Raw genomic sequence first — 19092 nt, forward strand, 5'->3', positions numbered from 1 at the left:
TTAACAGTCGGCATCCTCCTGGCAAATCTGGGCCGCGGCCGCGGGGCGCAGGATCTGTTCCTGCACACCCTCGCGAAACGCGGCTTGGAAGTGGGAATAGCGTCGGAGCCGTATCGAGTACCCGAGGGTCACCCAAAATGGGCGACTAATGGGTGCGACTCCGTCGCGATTGTCTGGGGGATGGCGGGTGGCAGACAGCCCCTCTGCTGCGTGACCTCCGAAGGAGGCGCCTTCGTGGCGGTGGAGCGGGGACCGATCAGCGTGGTGGCCTGCTACCTGCCGCCGAGCTGGAACCTGGCGGAGTACGAGCTTGCGTTGGACGCCGTCGCGGACGTTGTCAGGCAGCGTTCAGCGGCGGTGCTGATAGCGGGGGACTTCAACGCCTGGTCGCGACGTTGGGATTCTCCCCGGACAAATGTCAGGGGAAGGCTGGTGGAGGAATGGGCCGACGGATTGGGGCTCTGCCTCGCAACGATTGTGCAATCAACACCTTTGAAACTTGTCGGGGGGACTCGATCGTCAATCTGAAGCGAGCGGAAGATGATGTATTTGTGATTGGAGAGAGTCTCCTCACCACACAGCACATCCCAGCGGTCGTGCGAGGAGTCCGGGGCTGGGATGTGCTGTTTGGTGAGGAGACTCTCTCCGACCACAATTACATCATCTTCCGCCTCGGACGGGACGGTAAGGCTGGAACCGGCCTCCGCGTTCGTGGGACCACGTCTAAGAGTTGGGCGTTCGGTAGAATAAACGTGGATCAGTTCATGGCCCACGTGGAAACGAGCGGGGCCTTTCCCATTGGAGAATAGGGAGGCGGCAGCGATGTGGACGGTGGGGTGAAGAGGCTTCGCGATGTTATGTGGAGGGCGTGCGACGCCTCGATGCCCCGTCGTCGCCTCCCGCCGGGTCACATGGCGGCGTACTGGTGGTTGGAAAGGATCGCGGAATTGAGGCGTTCCTCCGGCCGGACCAGGCGCGCCTATCTTCGGCTAAGGTGCGGGGAGCTCGATGGAAGAGGTCGAGTACCGCTACGCTACCCTCCGAGCCGCACGAAGGGAGCTGCGGTGCTCGATCATGGCGGCCAAGGCACGGGCCTGGAAAGAGTTTATCTCCTCTCTGGATAGGGGCCCTTGGGGGAAACCATACAAAATCGTTGTCAAACGACTGAACGCGGGCGGCTCCCCCATTGTGGAAACCCTGGACCCCCGGTTGGCGGGAGAGATGATCGCGGGACAATTCCCCGCGGGACGGGGAGCGGATATACCACCTCGCGTCGCCCCCACATTCGAGTGGGGGGAGGAGTTGGCTCTAGCCTTTCACAGGCTGAAGGGTCCCGTTAGGGAGTCGGGCCCGGACGGGATTCCCGGTAGGGCTTGGGCCTTGGCCTCCGACGCGATGAGCAGGTATCTGAGGCACCTCCTTATGGAATGCCTCAGGTGTGGCCAATTTCCCCGGTCGTGGAAAAGTACGAGGCTTGTTCTCCTGCGAATGGAGGGCAGGCCTGTGGGCTCTCCGGCGGGCTACCGTCCGATCTGTCTGCTAGACGAGGCGGGTAAACTTTTCGAGAGAGTGATCTCAGCTCGCATCGTCTGGCACCTCTTACGGGAGAGTAGTAGGAATTTGTCGAGAGACAATATGGCTTCCGCGAGGGCCGCTCCACGATTTACGTAATCGGCCAGGTGAGGGCCTTCGCGGACGCTAACGTTAGGGAGAGGAGGGTTGTGGTGGCGGTGTCACTAGACATACTCAATGCTTTCAACACCCTCCCTGGGGCCGGGTGAGGGATGCGATGGATTACTTCCAAATGTCCCCTTACCTGGCCGCCATAATAGAGGATTACTTCCGGGAGAGGACTCTAGCATACACAGACAGGGACGGTGGGAACTGTGAGGTGGTCCCCCAGGAACCGATTCTGGGGCCTTTATGGGACATGGCGTACGACACCGTCCTTCGCACCGCTCTCCCGCCAGGAGCCGAGGTGGTGTGCTATGCAGACGACACCCTGGTGCTCGCGGCAAGGGATGACTAGGGGAAAACGATCGGCAGCGCGTTTCGCGCGACTCAGCGTGTCGTTGGCTCCGTGGAGGGCCTGGGATTGAGGGTGTCTCCCGAAAAAACTGAATGCTTATTCTTTCACAACGGGAGGTACGGGGAACCTCCTGGGTTCTCGTAGAGACGGTCCGCGTCCGGATAACCCCCACGATCAAGTATCTGGGACTCACTCTGGACGGCCGATGGTGATGCGGCGAACATTTCACTGCGCTGGCTCCCAGGGTGGGCAGAATGGCAGGCGCTCTCGCCCGCTTGATACCCAACCTGAATGATCCGTGCGCAAAATGTACGCGGGCGCCGTCATGTTGTGTCTCATGTACGGTACCCGGGTGAGACGTAGAGCAAAGCGAGCATTAAGAGAACTCCGTACGCAATTTAAAAAAATCTTGCTCTCCACCTCGCCCGAGCGTACAGGACGGTGTCTCTTGCATCAGCTGCGGCCCTGGCGGGAATGTTATTGGCCGAGTTGGCGGTCGGCGCGCAGAGGGCACTCACGTTAGAAGGATCAGGGAGCGGGGAATCGCCCCGACTCCTAGGGTTGTGGACGCGATTACCAGGTATGTAAATATGAAACCGGAATTTTTTAATAGAAAATACACGTTTATTGCATGAAAATGATAAAAAATATTTTATTTGAAATATTGCCCATCGCTAGCTATACATTTTTCCCACCTGTCTGACAATTTGTGGATGCGACGCTAAAAAAAATGTTGCTCTTTTGAGCCAAATTAGTCATCTAGCAATTTTCGTACATCTTCGTAAGAAGTGAAGCACTGCTGAGCAAGTGTGTGTCCCATCGATGCAAATAAGTAGTAATCGGACGGAGCCAAGTCTGGTAAGTAAGCCGCATGCGAAAGTATTTCCCAACCAAACGCCTCAACTGTTTCCTTGACCAGTTTTGCTGTGTGTGATGGTGCATTATCATGAAGCAAAATCACTTTGTGTTACCTTTTTTGATATTCCGGTCGTTTATCACGCAAAGCTTGATTCAAATTGATCATTTGTTATCAGTAGCGTTCAGTAACGGTTTCGCCAGGTTTTAGCAGCTTATAATAGATCACACCTTTCTGATCCCACCAAACACAGAGCCATTGTCTTCCGTCCATAGCGATTTGGCCTTGCAGTCGATGTCGATGGTTCGTCTGGAGTTACCCATGATCTTTTATGCTTAGGATTCTCAAAATATATCCACTTTTCATCGCCAGTCACAATTCGATGGAGAAATGACTTTCTTTTGTACCTCGCGAGCAGCATTTCGCAAGTGGTTTTTCGGTTTTCGTGCTGTCTTTCATTCAGTTCATGTGGAACCCATTTTCCCATCTTCTGGATCTTTCCCATGGATTTCAAATGTATGGAGACGGCTTCTCGTGTCACATTCAATTGATCCGCGAGTTTTTGAATTTGAGCGTAATCCTCATCCAACAATACTTGTAATTCGCTGCCTTCAAACTTTTACGGTGGTTTTCAACGTTCTTCGTTTCTCACATCAAAATCGCCACTTTTGAATTTTTTAAACCACTCAAAGCACTGTGATTTACCAAGAGCATGCTCACCGTAAGCTTCCACAAGCATTCGATGCGATTCTGCAGCAGTTTTCTTGAAATGGTAACAGAAAATCAATGCTGTCCGCAAATCGTAGTTTCCAGGCACAAAATTCGACATGTTCAACGCTATTACAAACTATACTGTTGTATGAAACTTGTATTCTTGTGAGTTAAAAATCTTTGTCAGATGTCAGAATAAGGAAATGGCGTCAATGACGCGGTCTGACTGCTACTACACTGACAGCTATGGCCATCTATTGGTAAATTCCGGTTTCATATTTACATACCTAGTATATAACCATTGATAAATTAATTGTCTAGATAAAAATAGAATTCATACAATAATAATTCATTATTATTATTAATTTATTACCATACATACATATGTGTGTGTTTATATATATATACAATAATAAATAATGAATTATTACATAAATTCTATTTTAATTTATTTGAAATTGTACGAATATGGTAATTAATAAATGATAGGTAAATGTACGGGTAAAAGAGAAAGGTCGTATTAACGTACTCTCACTCATCAGCTGAAAACGGATAATCCACTCAAAAATACATATAGCGGCAAAATGAGTATTGAAAACAGACGATTCACTCAAAAATACTCATGATCATACTCGTGAATACGTTTGTCGTTTATCAGCGGAAAAACGAGTATTGAAAACGGAAAATCTCCTCAAAAATACTCATTACGTACTCGTGTATACTCACTATTGTTTCTTCATGGTACACTGCGAGTGCTTGCGAGTGCAAGAAACGGGCAAGAATGGGCTAAAAACGGGCTAAAAACGGTCTATATGAGGTTTAAAAACGGTGAAAAATTTGTATATGAGTAATGGACACTGATAACTATAAGATATCTTTCAGTCATCAATGCCCAATAACTTAACAAAGAAGTGGAACATCAACCATACAGAAGTTGACTATTTGATAATTTGTCAATTTTAATTAACTGGATTAATAATAGTCGATTATTTTCGAGACAATAGTCGACTATTAGGCGACATTCATATTTGATTAAAAAGTCGACTCTTGACTTCTCCAGTCTGCTTATACTCGACTTTCAGTCGACTTACAATCGGCTTTCAGTCGACTTTTAGTCGACTTTTTTTGAGACATTCGTCAAGTATTAGACGATTATTAGTCGACTATTAGTTGACATTCGGGCTGACTTTAAAGTTAATTCTTGACTTCTCCAGTCTACTTACAGTCGACTTTTAGTCGACTTCGTGTTGTTTGGATTGTTAATAACTTTTGAACGAATAATGATCGCGGAATAAAAACCTTCTGAAGATCACTCAGGGTCACAACCTTGAAAATATATGTTAAGATTAAGATTGGAACTGGGGTTGTTATTTTCATCATTTACCGAATTAACACATGTGTATATTAATATAAAAAGTTTTTTAGATAAATTAAAAAGTATATTTCAAGGAATCAATAATATTTACGTTCAATGGATCGGCTAATTGTGTGAAATAGGGATTCCATGTGTATCCCGCTGCTACGCATCGCGTATCCTTTATTTTCACCGCGGCATCTACACCCACAGGGTTCACGTATATAGCCCAATTATGATTTCTGCTCTAAAATTGAACGAAATTAACATAACGTGTGTTAGATATACATTCGATAAATCTCATTTTCTTACGGTGTTGCGATTATGCTTTCCGGGATGTCGTAAATTTACTTCGATTATCGTCTCACTCTGGCTATCATCTTTGTAAACAAGCTGCGTCTACAATTGTACATTGTCTCAAAAAATCGTGTATTTTTCAAGTAAAATTTTTACGTAAAACTTTTATTTAACAAATTACCATTCTTATGTAGCCATACACAAAACCTTGTGGATGGTGAAATGACGCTATGGCACTTAATTCATAAGCATCAACTGGAGAATATCCTCGTTCTATAGTGGAGCAGGCCCACCTAAATGCAAAAATGACATATTAATATCTGAAAGTGAGACTAAATAAAAATATAGTGGACGAAAGCATTGAAAGACCCAAATACATACTCTGAAAATAAAGTTAATATTTAAAAAAAATTATTTATAACAATTAATTGTAACGATTAAAGAATGAAATAAAAATAATGGTTCTCTCAGTTGAACAAAAATTTAATTAATTTATGTTCAATATCAAAAGGCTTTTTAAGTCAACATTTAATTTGTTTTGCAGAAAAAACAATACAGTCACAAAGAATAAAAATTAAAATAAAATCTAATCAAACGTTTCGACCTTTAATCTGATAATCAACAGTTACAAAAATTTATTTTAAGTATATATAACAATCAGTGTAAAGGTTATGCGTTTCACGGGTTTCCTCCGTGTCCAGATCCATTCTTGAGATGCCAACGTTTCGTGAACCTTGCAGTCCACTTCAGCGGGGCGAGGGGCAGCCTGATATTGAGCTGTTCCTCCGGGCCGTTCCTTTTTATATTACGCTGCTTGTTGGGGTAGTGGGGATGGGCGGAGAGGGGGAAAGGATTTTGGGAGGGGAAAGAGGTGGTGGAATTGATCGGTCTTCAATAACTGAGAGAAAGGTCTTCCATATTTTATTTATGTTGTAGCCATTATCTCTATTTAGATTGTTAGGTGTTTTTGTATCTCTACGGCTTCTCTGTACTTTCTTGGAAAGTATGATGTACTGTTGACTATTGTGGTCGTTTTGTCAAACAGTATTTGATGTCCTGTTTCGATGTAGTGCTCTGATAATGCCGACTGCGTGGTGTGTTTTAGTCTGACATCACGTTGGGGGTTCTTTGATCCGTAGGTTGACCATTTTCCCGGTTTCTCCAATATATACTTTCCCGCAGGAACAAGGTATTTTGTATACTCCTGCGGAACTGAGTGGAGGTCTTTGATCTTTAGGATTTCTTAAGATTTGTCCTATCTTTTTGGGTGGTTTGAAGATAGTTCGGATATTGTGTTTGTTTAATATCCTGCCAATCCGATCTGTTGTTCCTTTGACATATGGGAGGATGGTTAGAATCCTTTCGTCTGGTTGTGTGTCAAAGACCGTAGTCTTGTTTGCATGTTTATTGATTATTTTGGTTATGTCTTTTTTGTCGTGTCCGTTTTTCTGTAAGACCAGTTTGAGGTGGTTGAGTTCTGTCTGTAGATGTTCTTTGTCAGAGATGGTGAAAGCTCTATGTACTAGTGAGTTGATTGCTGACTGTTTTTGTGCTGGGTGGTGGTGCGACTCGGCATGTAGATATCTGTCTGTGTGTGTTGGTTTTCTGTACACTTGATGGCCTAAGGTACCGTCAGCTTTCTTAGAGACAAGAACATCTAGGAAAGGGAGTTTTCCGTTTTCCTCTATGTCTATAGTGAAGTGGATATTTGGATGGTGTTTGTTGAGAAAAACAAGGAATTTACGTAGTTCGGTTCTGCCATATCTCCATACCACGAATGTGTCGTCTACATAACGGAACCAAACTTCTGGTTTTTTGGGTGTTTTTCTGAGGGCCTCTTTCTCAAAACGTTCCATGAAGATGTTGGCGATTATAGGAGAAATAGGAGAGCCCATCGCCGCTCCTGAAATTTGTTAATAAAATTGGTTGTTATAGGAGAAATAAGTGGTTGTTAAGCAGTGCTCTATTAGTGGGATGAGGTCAGGAGGGACTTCATGTGAGGCCTTTATTATGTTTCATGTGTCTTTTATTGGGACTCGTGTGAAAAGGGATTCTACGTCGAAACTTACGAGCAGGTCTGTGGGATGTAGTCAGATTTTTTTAATCTTTTGTATGAAGTCCGTTGAGTTGATTATGTGTGATTCGGTTTTTCCAGTGAGGGGTTGTAGTGTTCGTGCTAGGAAGCACGATAAGTTGTATGTCGGGGAGTGTACGGCGCTAACAATCGGTCTGAGCGGGATGTTTGATTTGTGTACTTTCGGTAGTCCGTATAGTCTTGATGGAAGAGGATTTGTTGGTTTTAATATTGTTTTTGTTTCATTGGGAATGTTGTTTTTCTCCACTAGGATCTTGGTGTACTGTGCGATTGTGTTAGTTGGATCTCTGTCAAGCTTTTTGTATGCTTTGTCCGAGAAGAAGAAGGTTCTTTATCTTCCACCAATTGCACCACCTCTTTTCCCTCCCACAACCCCTTCTCCCTCTCCGCCCATCCCCACTACCCCAACAAGCAGCGTAATATAAAAAGGAACGGCCCGGAGGAACAGCTCAATATCAGGCTGCCCCTCGCCCCGCTGAAGTGGACTGCAAGGTTCACGAAACGTTGGCATCTCAAGAATGGATCTGGACACGGAGGAAACCCGCGAAACGCATAACCTTTATACAGAAAGCACCCGTGGAAGCCTCAAGAATGATAACAATCAGTGATTTGTCATTACATAAATTACATAACTGTACATCTAATATAATGTTCTTTAAAACTCTCCAATAATCTTTGTTGTTTATCGTAGTAAATAAACTTTAAAGGATTACCATTTCTTATTAATATTTTAATTAGGAATGCACTGGATCATAAAATTACCATATACCGGATATCGGATATCCGGTGTCACAATCTTTTCGGATATCGAATATACGGTTAAATAAACGGTAGGATTATCCGAACGAATATCGAATATTTCCTTGGATATTCCGACGGATAATTGAAAAATGTCTTACAAAAAAGAGGGCAGCAGAAAAAAAAATAGCGATAATAATTTTTTTTATTTTCCCAGCGTGAAAGAAGAACGAAAAGAATAAGAGGAAAGATGAATTGTGTACAAAATTCAGCTGAAAAGAATAAAATTCTGCATTAATAACGCAAACTATTAATATAAAATTTCAATCGGATATATTACAAGATATATTATATCCGGCAATATAATGATATCCGACTGGATGGTAAAAATGTGTCGGATAATGTAAGATACCAGATATTTTCCGGATATTCAGTGCGTCCCTGATTATAATCAACTCAATAATGTTCTTAGTACGAAACCTGGGATGTGTTAAAGAAATTATTTCGTCAAACACAACATATCAAAAATGATTTTCTTTTTTATGATATTAGATGTTAAATATTGTAATTTCAGCGTCTTTCCGAAAACATGTTTTTGCGAAAAGATCAAAATTGTATTGTTTTTGCTCTTATCGAATTTATTTTCCGGAAACTCAATTGATTATTCTTTTTCATCTTCATAGTAAATTAAATACGTTTATGAAAAATAAAACATCAAGTAAATTATTAAAGAGGGACAGACTTTCAAAATGCGTTTTGACAAAATTTCATTTTTTTTTAGTTAGAGATGACGAAGTGTTCAGTGTTGAAAGATTCATATTATAAGCTACTCTGAGAGTTAAGAAAGCATTTTCTTCATCGTTAATTTGTATGCTAAAAAAACACAGACATTTCAAAGTGCATTATGTTTTTTAACTAGAGACAAACAAAATGCATTTTTTGAACATTTTTAGCAATTGTTTAGCACTTTTGTTTAACATTTCACATTCTATTGATTGGTATATTGTTATTTTCCATAAAGTGTGCAATTTTCTTGTGTGTAAAGTTTCTTTCTTTTTTGTTTTCTGTAAACTACAAATTTCACAATTTTATTGTCAGGAACTAGCATATCAGGGACTACATATATCCTCTCCATAGCTAAAATAGAATGGAAGTTCGAAAGAGATTTTATGATTGCACAAATAAATGAAGATTATACAATTTATAGAAATGAATTAAATATTATAAATAAAAATTTTAATAAATGTTTTAATAAAAAAATCGCAACTTTAAAGAGATAGTATGTTGCATATAAAAAATGTTTATAGCATGTGTTTTTATTAATATATTTTCAAAAGAATCATAGTGTTTTGCATTCCTCGAATACCATTACTTCCCACCTTGTAATAGCTGTAGGGAATGAGCTACAATTCGTAAGCTACAATACGTTTAGGGCGCACGTTGTAATAGAACACGAACTCAATTTTGGTCTGGTGATACAGGTACGAAGATTCATAGCTAAATAATCTAATGAGAATGGAACATACATGATGCGTAACTGGACGGCTGCGGGCTCCAGCGTTATGGCGTTATGGTTGTGAATAAAATAAATAAGCAAAATAAATAAAAAAATAAATTAAATATAGCTACGCGAGCAAAAAAAAATAAATTTTAATTTAATATTTTAATATAATATCCTTGGTCTTAAATACGGAAATAAAAATAAAACAACACTATAAACGTATGTCTACTTAAAAAACCAACGTTGCTACCACCTTCGGGTCATTTTCAAAGTTCGACCTTAAAGTAAATAACAGATAAAAGTAAAATGACATAAATAAGTAAATATATATTAAACATGATGAATAATTAAAACGTAGACCTTCGATGTTTAAGTCTTAATGTAATGTGTAGGTGTCATACGGTAGATCCATATAATCATGCCACAAAATTGAATTCCGTTGAATATCCAACAACAGATGTATATAGCTGTCCATCGTTAAAGCTCGGATGTATTTTATAGATCGATAATGTGAGATGTAGAACAAATGTAACACGAACGCTGGTAACGTCATCATGCAAGCAACATTAATACGTCCTTCTCATAAAAGAACAATCCAGATTCTACAGTATAAGATTAAAATAATAAAAAATCAATACGGTATAAAGTGTGACAAATTAACAATCTCTAAATGAGTCGAAACGCAAAAAATATCGTAAAAGAATATCTTAAACATGCAATACACAGTCAACTATCATAAATTAAAAACTAAAATTTACAAAGTCAGTCAAAACATGGAATAAATTAATACAAACATTATAATATACCTTAAAAAGTAATCCGCGGTCAAATATAAAAAATTCTTTCTTGGAGTGTCAAAAAACGTAAATTCAATATATGGAAACAATATATATAAAGATGAAACAATTTTGCGACTAGAAACCGTTCTGTATGATCAATCAGACAGCAATGAGAAAAACGAATTATAATAGTATAAAGCCAAACAAGAAAGATATGTGGAAGGGATAGAAAAGGAAGGGGAAAAAATAGGAAGGGGAAAAAGATTGTATGATAGGAAGGTATAACTCCAGTAAGGCTTCCGTATCATTATGTCTATTTAAGCCCTGTCTTTCTTTTTATGTAAACCATTTCAGAGATTAGACGTTTATTATAAGAAGGTTCACTGTCTAATATTTTAACGTAACTCCAATCAAAATTATGATTATAATTAGTTCTATGATCCGTTATAACCGAAGGAGATCCCGATTTCTTTCTTATGTCTGATATGTATTCCTGTAATCTTGTTTTAAGTTTCCTCTTAGTCTGGCCAACATAAGTAGAGGACTTACAGTCCTCACAAGAAATCTTATACACTACACCCTGTTGAGATAAAGAATCCAAACGATCTTTCCCTCTTCTAATATAATTTCTCAAAGAATTTGGAATTGTGTAGGACAACTTGCAGCTAAGCTTCCATGCTATAGGTAAAAAACTTTCTGAAACACCCCTAACGTAAGGTATATAAAATATTTTTGTGTGGCCTTAATTCTTTTGTTCAAATTAGTATCAATACCATTATTGTTATTATAGATATGATAATCTAATCTTTTCTGAATCGTCAAAAAAATAAAATCAAGGGGATATCCGTTGTCCAAAAAATTCTCAATCATTTCAGTCAAATTTCTATGGTGAAAACGTGGATGACACAGTAAAACAATCCTGTCGATCCCACCAATAATGACACCCCTCTTATGACAAGGAGATGAGACCAAAAATTAAAGAATCTTCCTGAAAATGTCAACTTACGATATCTATCAAAAATAATTCTGTCTTCCTCAATAATAACTGTAGTACCCAAAAAATTCAGTCTACCCTCACTACCAATCTTCATGGTGAACTGAAGTCTGTTATGTAAAGAGTTAAAAACATCTTTAATTTCATTTAAAGAGTCACCAGGGGCTGCTAAAATTATGTCTTCCACATACCGGAAATAAAACAAAGGCTGAACTGGACATCTTTTGATGGCCAAAGCCTCCAAATCCTGCATAACTATGTCCGCTATAATAGGAGATAGAGGTGAACCCATAGGAATACAAAAATCTGTTTATAAAATTCATTATTGAAAGAAAAAAACGTAGAACATGAAACTAAACGGACAGCAATCAAAAATTTTTCTAATGGTATGTTAGTTTTACCCGAAATGCGAACCCATCTCTTCCCAATGTTCTCAGATGCAAGTTCTATGGGAACATTAGTGAAGAGAGAAACAACGTCCAAAGAAGCCAAAACGTAACCAGGTTAAAAAATTTTCCATTTAGCTTGTTAACCAATTGAAAGCCATTTTCCATCTGGTTAAAAGCCTTCGGAATATTATTGTGAATGACGTTATGGAGAAATAAAGATAAATAGTATAAAGGACTATTAATAGACGACACTATAACTCTTAACGGATTACCCGGCTTATGGATTTTTGGTAACCCATAAGCTCTAGGTGTATTATTATATTACCATCCGTAGTACGCAACCTCCGGTATGTGGGGTCATCTATAAAAGAATTATTTTTCCATCTCGTAAGAAGGCAACGGAGGTCGTTTGTTAACGTCCTTACAGAATCCCTATCAATAACAATATAGGTATTATTGTCAGAAAAAATAGTCTCCATTTCTCTAATATAATTCATCTTATCCAATACCACAGTAACGTTACCCTTATCAGCGCGTGTTATGAGTAAACCGTCATGATCTTTCATAAATTGATTCGTAATATTCAATCAACTATATGGTAGTTTATCATTACGGTTGACCGAGGGTGGTCCATTAGAAAATTTATTGAGGATAGGAATAAAATTGTTTCTAGTAAAATTTACAATATTACCAATATGACCCGATATATTATTCTCAACGCTCTTAATAATTTCAATCTTAGTCAATATTAAATTTGTTAATCGGTAAACCAAAACCCTCCCCTAATTGTAAGAGTAATTGTACCTCCCTCGGTATGTCCGTATTGCTAAGATTAATGAACCACTTCTCATGCATCGAATCCAGAGGGGAAGCCTCTCTAAAAGAATTAGAAGAAATGTATACATTATTAAATTGGACAGACTGTTTTAAAACATTAGGAACATTTTCCAATTCCAAATGTAAACTAATGCGAGACACGAGCGAGCGCGACTTGTTTTTAGAAAACGAATCGAGAAGCGGTTATGCGAAGCGAGGGTATGTACGAATTTCGGCATGAGCAGTGATACAAATTCGTACTCGCTGTACATGTGAACAGTGTCACCTAAAAACAAGTCGCGCTCGCTCGTGTTTCGCTCTTCATCTCTGTTTTTCTTTCTTCCTGCATTTTCAAATTTTTCTCGCACGCGTCTCGCTCTTCATCTCTGTTCTTCTTTCTTCCTACATTTTCAAATTTTTCTCTTGAAAATATTAACCGAAAAAGAAGGAATATTGCTGTTTATGTATCGAGGATTTGGATACCGTGTTAGATCTTACCAAGAAGTAGCTGATCTATTCAATGCTGCACATCCTGATCGTAATCCTACTTCTAAATCCACCGTTCAAAAAACAGTAACACGATTTTTTGAAGCAAGAACAGTTAAAGACCTCGTAGCGGAAGCAAAATCCGCAACAAATGATGATAAGAGTTTAGATGTTCTGCAATCATTTCAGGAAAATCCTCATTTACCTGTGTCAAGAGCAGCGCAAGCCCATGATATCAGTCAAGATAGCGTTTTTAACATTTTACAAAGACAGAAATATCATCCTTATAAAATTATTATTGCTCAAGAACTTATGGAAGACGATTTTGATAGAAGAATTCAGTTTTTTGATGAAATGATGCACCGAATTGATGAGTGCAACTTTTTGAATTTTGTTGTTTTTTCCAATGAAGCCATATTTGAAATGGTGCTTTTAATCGTCATAATTGCAGGTACTGGAGTGATGAAAATCCACATTGGATAAGTGATCTCCGCACATCCACAAAAATTGAATGTCTGGGCAGGAATCTGTAGTCGCGGTATTATTGGTCCATTCTTCATAAATAGTAATTTGACTGGTGAGAAATATGAAAAATTATTGCTAGACCATGTCATACCTAATATTGAAAACTTATTTGATGTCGATATGTAAAATGTTTGGTTCCAGCAAGATGGAGCAGGGCCTCACTACGTAATAAGAATTCGAAAATTTTTGAATCGATCTTTTTCTGATCGATGGATAGGTAGGAGAGGTGCTATTGAGTGGCCTGCTAGATCACCTGATTTGACTCCTCTTGATTATTTTCTTTGGGGGCATCTAAAAAATACGGTTTATGCGACAAAACCACATAATTTGGAAGATTTTAGGAATCGAATACTGAACGAAGATTACTTTAGAACAAATAAGCAATGTGATGAATAATTTCTATGAACGTTTAGATCATTGTCAAACGGTAGAAGGAAGACACTTTGAACATTTAATTAATTGAAGAAATGGAATCCAATATCTAAAAGGTATATCACTGACACCCGCGCGGACATACACACGCGCACAAGCACGCACACACGCGCGCATACACACACATACACGCACGCACACAAGAGGTGTAAATCCGACCGTGTAACCTCTACGCGGTGCACCTTGAGCAATGCTAATACCGGCGGTACTGTAACTTTCGAGCCTTATAACTCGAACAATATTTAATGGAAAAATATTTTATTATAGTTTTGAAAAGCTCTCGAGGTAAGCTACAAGAAAATGTAATAAAAAATAGGGGGTTCTATTCAAAAAATTCGACGTGACCTTGACCTGGCCTTGGCGACGCAACCCAAAGTCAAACTGATTAAGTCAATAAATACATAATTTTAAACCTTACAATTTTTGTCTGAAACATTTTTCTCAAAAATTCTTCATTTTCGAGATATTCGATCATTTCCGGACTTTTTGAAGGCCCTGTATAACAAATACCGAACGTTTCGGCTTAATTCAAGCCATCTTCAGCAGTCAAGTACAATAAAATTTCTTGATAAATAATTCCAGACATCTTAGTAGTCTCATATAGTACCACTTCCTTAATACAATTCAAGAAGTAGCAAATCAAAGTAATCCAGTGCAGCAAGAGGTTTCCCAGATTACCAAATCTGTAATACGCAACCGTCATTTAGTTGTTCGACTAAATGCGAGATAAATAAAAAATAAAATGTATCAGAAGGACAGTTACCATAAAGAGAAAACACCAATTTGATATGGAGACTTACCTATTGCACTCCATAAAATACTATAACTTAAATCACGACCGGCAAAAAGAATTTCACATTGCCAAGCATCTCTCGCGACATATTCACAGTGTTAAAGCAGAGTCACGTATGTAAATTATCATGAAAAACTAAATATTGTGAGTTCGGAAACAACAATGTCAAGAAAGTAAAAGTATTCGAAAAAGAAAATAAATAGATAGAAAATTAAGTATAGTCAAATGATCCTAGAACCTAGTTAAAATTTATTTATTATGTTCGTACAAGCAAGAATTCTATGTCTGATTTCAAATTTAATCTATTCTCTTGTATTTTAATATTGAGTGTGGAAGGGTGCCGCTTAATAAAGGTGATTCCACAAATTAGAATAGGTTGCTCTTTATTCGTTTTTGTACACTATATACAGAAGTACCTCTCGGTACTAATGGAAATTCTTTATGGCGCCTTGCGGCGCGTGTGCGTGTGTCAGTGTGTAATTCAAGTTTCCTCGGAGTCGTCGGAGTCAGTCCCGAAGAGTTGTTGGGATAAACGTGGGTTTACCCTTCTCCTCTTCCTTCGCCTTGGTGTCCTCGGCTTCACAGGTGTTGGCGGCAACGGGCTGATTGACGGTCCTACTGCTACGTAATTGAGCTCCTCTGGTAGCGGCAGTGGTATTGACGGCAGCGGAGGCCACTGGGAGTTCGTTTGCGTCTCGACGGTAGTGGATGGTCGCCGTCGAAGATCTCGGACGGGAGTACTCTTCCGCTGGAGCTCCAAAGGCACGAACTTCCACGGGAAGAATGTAACTCCCGGGTCAAGAGGCCTCTCCTGAGGAAGTTCCCCAGGTGTGCGAGGGGGACCGGAGCGGTCCCGTCGGCGTTTCCGTGGCAGGGTAGTTGTCGACTACTGCCAGGAATCGCTATTACAGAGGCCCAGAAGGGGCTCGCTCTGTGATCGAAGGCCCGACATCGAGCTCACTTCGAGGGTACGCGGAGGCCCGTGTAAGAGCTCGCTCCGCAATGCAAAGGCCCGAGGAAGAGCTCGCTTTGCGTGAAGGCCCGAGGGGCTCATTTCACAGGTTATACCAAAAAGATGATCTTACAAGAGTTAGAGGTCCGTGGCAGAGCTCACTCTGATTCTTGTCAGAAGATATCGATCGCTCTGCGGGGGGTCTTATTAATATGGATGCTGGATCGATCTTGAGTACGGGCGGGCGCTCGACCGCGCGGCCCTCACGCGGCGGCGGTCGTAGGCGCCGGGCGTCAGTGCTGGCGCGCGCCACGCGCGCGCCCGACCAGCGGCCGGGCACCTCAGGAGTGACGCTATTGTATTAGCGCCCGGCGGGTCGATTGTGGCGATTAAGCCGCCACATTGAGCATCTCTGATACCAACCTTTTACCAAAAAATCTTTCGTTATCTAAAATTTTTATATTATTCCAGTCAAAATCATGACTTTACTTACTTTTTTTTACTCTTGATGATAAAATTTACATTCAGAAATTTGGAACTTTCTTGGGATCGCCGTTGTCTCTCATCATTTGGTTATAGAAGATCTACCCTTATAAAAATTTTTCACTGTTTTTAGACCTCATATGGACCGATTTTAGCCCGTTTTTAGCCCGTTTTTAGCCCGTTTTTGCTCGTTTCTTGCACTCGCAAGCTTTCGCAGTGTATCATGAAGGAACGATAGTGAATATACACGAGTACGCAATGAGTATTTTTGAGGAGATTGTCCGTTTTCAATACTCGTTTTTCCGCTGATGAACGAGAAACGTATACGCGAGTATTTTTGAGTGAATCGTCCGTTTTCAGCTGATGAGTGAGAACACGTTAATACGACGTTTCTCTTTTACTCGTACATTTTTACTTATCATTTATTAATTACCATATCGTACGATTTCAAATAAATTGAAATAGAAATGATATAATAATTCATTATTTATTATTGTATATATCAGGAGACGCGGTAGTGTCTCCGGCCATGTTAAAAAAAAGTATATATATTATTCATATGAGCCCCTTAATTGATAAGTGGCATAAGTCCAAAATTAAGAAAAATGCGTTTGTTATAGAAGTAGAAAATATCAAGAATGTTTGTTTCATCTATTAATTTAATTTACTTTTATTTTGTTTTTATGTTCATAAAAAATAAAAATCAATTTTACATCATAAATAAAGTGACCGTAAAAAAAGCTGGACTTAAGTTACTATTCCAGTTTTTTTTTTGTAGTCACTTTATTTATGATGTAAAATTAATTTTAATATTTTATGGATATAAAAATAAAATAAAAGTAAATTAAATTGATAAATAAAACAAACATTCTTAATTCTTTCTACTTCTACGATAAATGCATTTTTCCTAATTTTGGACTTATGCCACTTGTTAACTAAGGGGCTCATATATACAAACACATATACAAGGTGACCCATTTTAACTTAGACAGCCAAATAACTCGAAACATCGCGATTAAATAAAAAAATGTTTGAAACAAAAATTGTTGGATATGAAGGGGCTGATTGAACTATGACATTGACAATGACCTTGACCTTCATTTTCAAGGTTATTTGAAGGTCTACTTTCAATTTTCAAATAGAAACCCATATTTTTGATTCCAGATTTTGAAAGAGCGCAAAATTATACGTCCAGATGAACTTTCATGTTATGGGTCAAAGTTGACCATAGAGGTCATTTCAAAGACAACTTCCTAATCGAAGCAGAAAGCCAAAAAATCTTGATTTCTCTCGGATAGCGTTTGTGAGAAAAATTGTTGGATGTCGAGGGGAGACCAAACCATGACCCTGACAATGTCCTTGAACCCATATTTTCATGACCATTTCAAGGTCAAGTGGGGATTTTTAATAAAATTTTATGCTACATATGTATTTTCTTATTGTGATTCTTTAGATATTGGCATACCTTACCTTCAAAATCGAAAATTAAACTTTCCATCTGATGGAGTTCCTCTAAGTATCCCTCCAAAATTTTGTAATCCCTCCAAAATTTTGTCCATTTAGTGCCAAAGTCACAAGTGTTTATGTATTCATTTTAACATTTGTAATCTGATAAAATTCTAGTCAGTTAAATGGCAAATTATACGCCTACTGAAGTAGTCGATATTCTTATAACATTTGGTGAATGTGGTAGAAATTACAGACTTACTGCCCGTACTTATGCGGAGCGATTCCCCAATCGCCGCCATCCTACTGCGCAACAAATTATGAACATTGAAAAGAGATCTCGTAATAATCCAATTCATCGCGAAAGGCGAAGGAATAGACTTTGTAATAATAATGATCCTAGATTGTTCGCAGTTTTGGCAATGGTTCATCAAAATCCCCATATTAGTACCCGTCAAGTAGAACGAGAAATGGGAATCCCTCAAACTACGGTACACAGATTGTTACGATCAGTCAATCTGTATCATATTACTGTGGCACAGGAATTAAGTGAGGCCGACTACGTACTCAGAGTACAATTTTGTAGATGGGCTCTTGAGATGTTAGATCAGAATCCAGATTTCTTCAGTAATGTTTGTTTCAGTGATGAAACAACATTCATCAGCAATGGTAGTCTCAATAGGCATAATTGCCACTATTGGTCACCAGAAAATCCACATTGGTATCGTGAGGTGCTTAATCAACATCGTTGGAGTTTACACGTATAGGCAGGCATTTGCAATGGCGAAGTCATTGAACCTCATTTTTTTGAACGTACAACTAATAGTCCAATGTATTTGGAATTCCTCGAAAATGATTTGCCAGCATACCTAGAGAATGTTCCCCTTGTAGTTAGACTAAATTTATGGTATCAACAAGATGGTGCTCCTGCTCATTATGTTCGTATTATACGGATGTTCTTGAATCAAAGATTCCCAAATCGGTGGATAAGGCGGGGTCGACCAGTTCTGTGGCCTCCGAGATCACCGGATTTGAACCCCATTGATTTCTTTTTATAGGGATACATTACAGATGCAGTGTATAGTGAAGCTCCAACGACAAGATTGAATATGATGGAAAGAATAAGAAGAGCTTGTGAAGCGATAACTCCTTTAATGCTTGGAAATGTACAACGTAACTTTCGCCGTCGATTACTGTTATGCTTAGAAAATAATGTTGCACACTTTGAGCATCTCCTCCATGCGGAAAGAGCTGATAACAATGCAATCTTGCCTTAACTAGTTGGGTCACCACTCGACCTTGCCTTCGCTGGCTGGGTTACCACTCGACCTTGCCTTCACTGGCTGGGTCACCACTCGACCTTGCCTTCACTGGCTGGGTCACCACACGACCTTGCCTTCACTGGCTGGGTCACAT

At 39.6% G+C, this 19092-nt stretch overlaps 1 protein-coding gene across 1 annotated transcript in view; it reads right to left on the reverse strand.

The window, feature by feature from the left end:
• LOC108766487 (uncharacterized) overlaps positions 1-19092 on the reverse strand; it is a 132800-nt gene that overhangs the window by 84746 nt on the left and 28962 nt on the right. The window contains exons 6-8 of the mRNA XM_018515818.1: positions 5429-5540; positions 5263-5349; positions 5063-5197 (exon numbers count right to left, since the gene is read on the reverse strand). Of these exons, the coding sequence (XP_018371320.1) occupies positions 5063-5197; positions 5263-5349; positions 5429-5540 (334 nt within the window). The remainder of the gene's footprint in view (positions 1-5062; positions 5198-5262; positions 5350-5428; positions 5541-19092) is intronic.

This window comes from Trachymyrmex cornetzi, unplaced genomic scaffold (assembly GCF_001594075.2).
Source record: "Trachymyrmex cornetzi isolate Tcor2-1 unplaced genomic scaffold, Tcor1.1 scaffold592, whole genome shotgun sequence".
NCBI classification, from domain to species: Eukaryota; Metazoa; Arthropoda; class Insecta; order Hymenoptera; family Formicidae; genus Trachymyrmex; species Trachymyrmex cornetzi.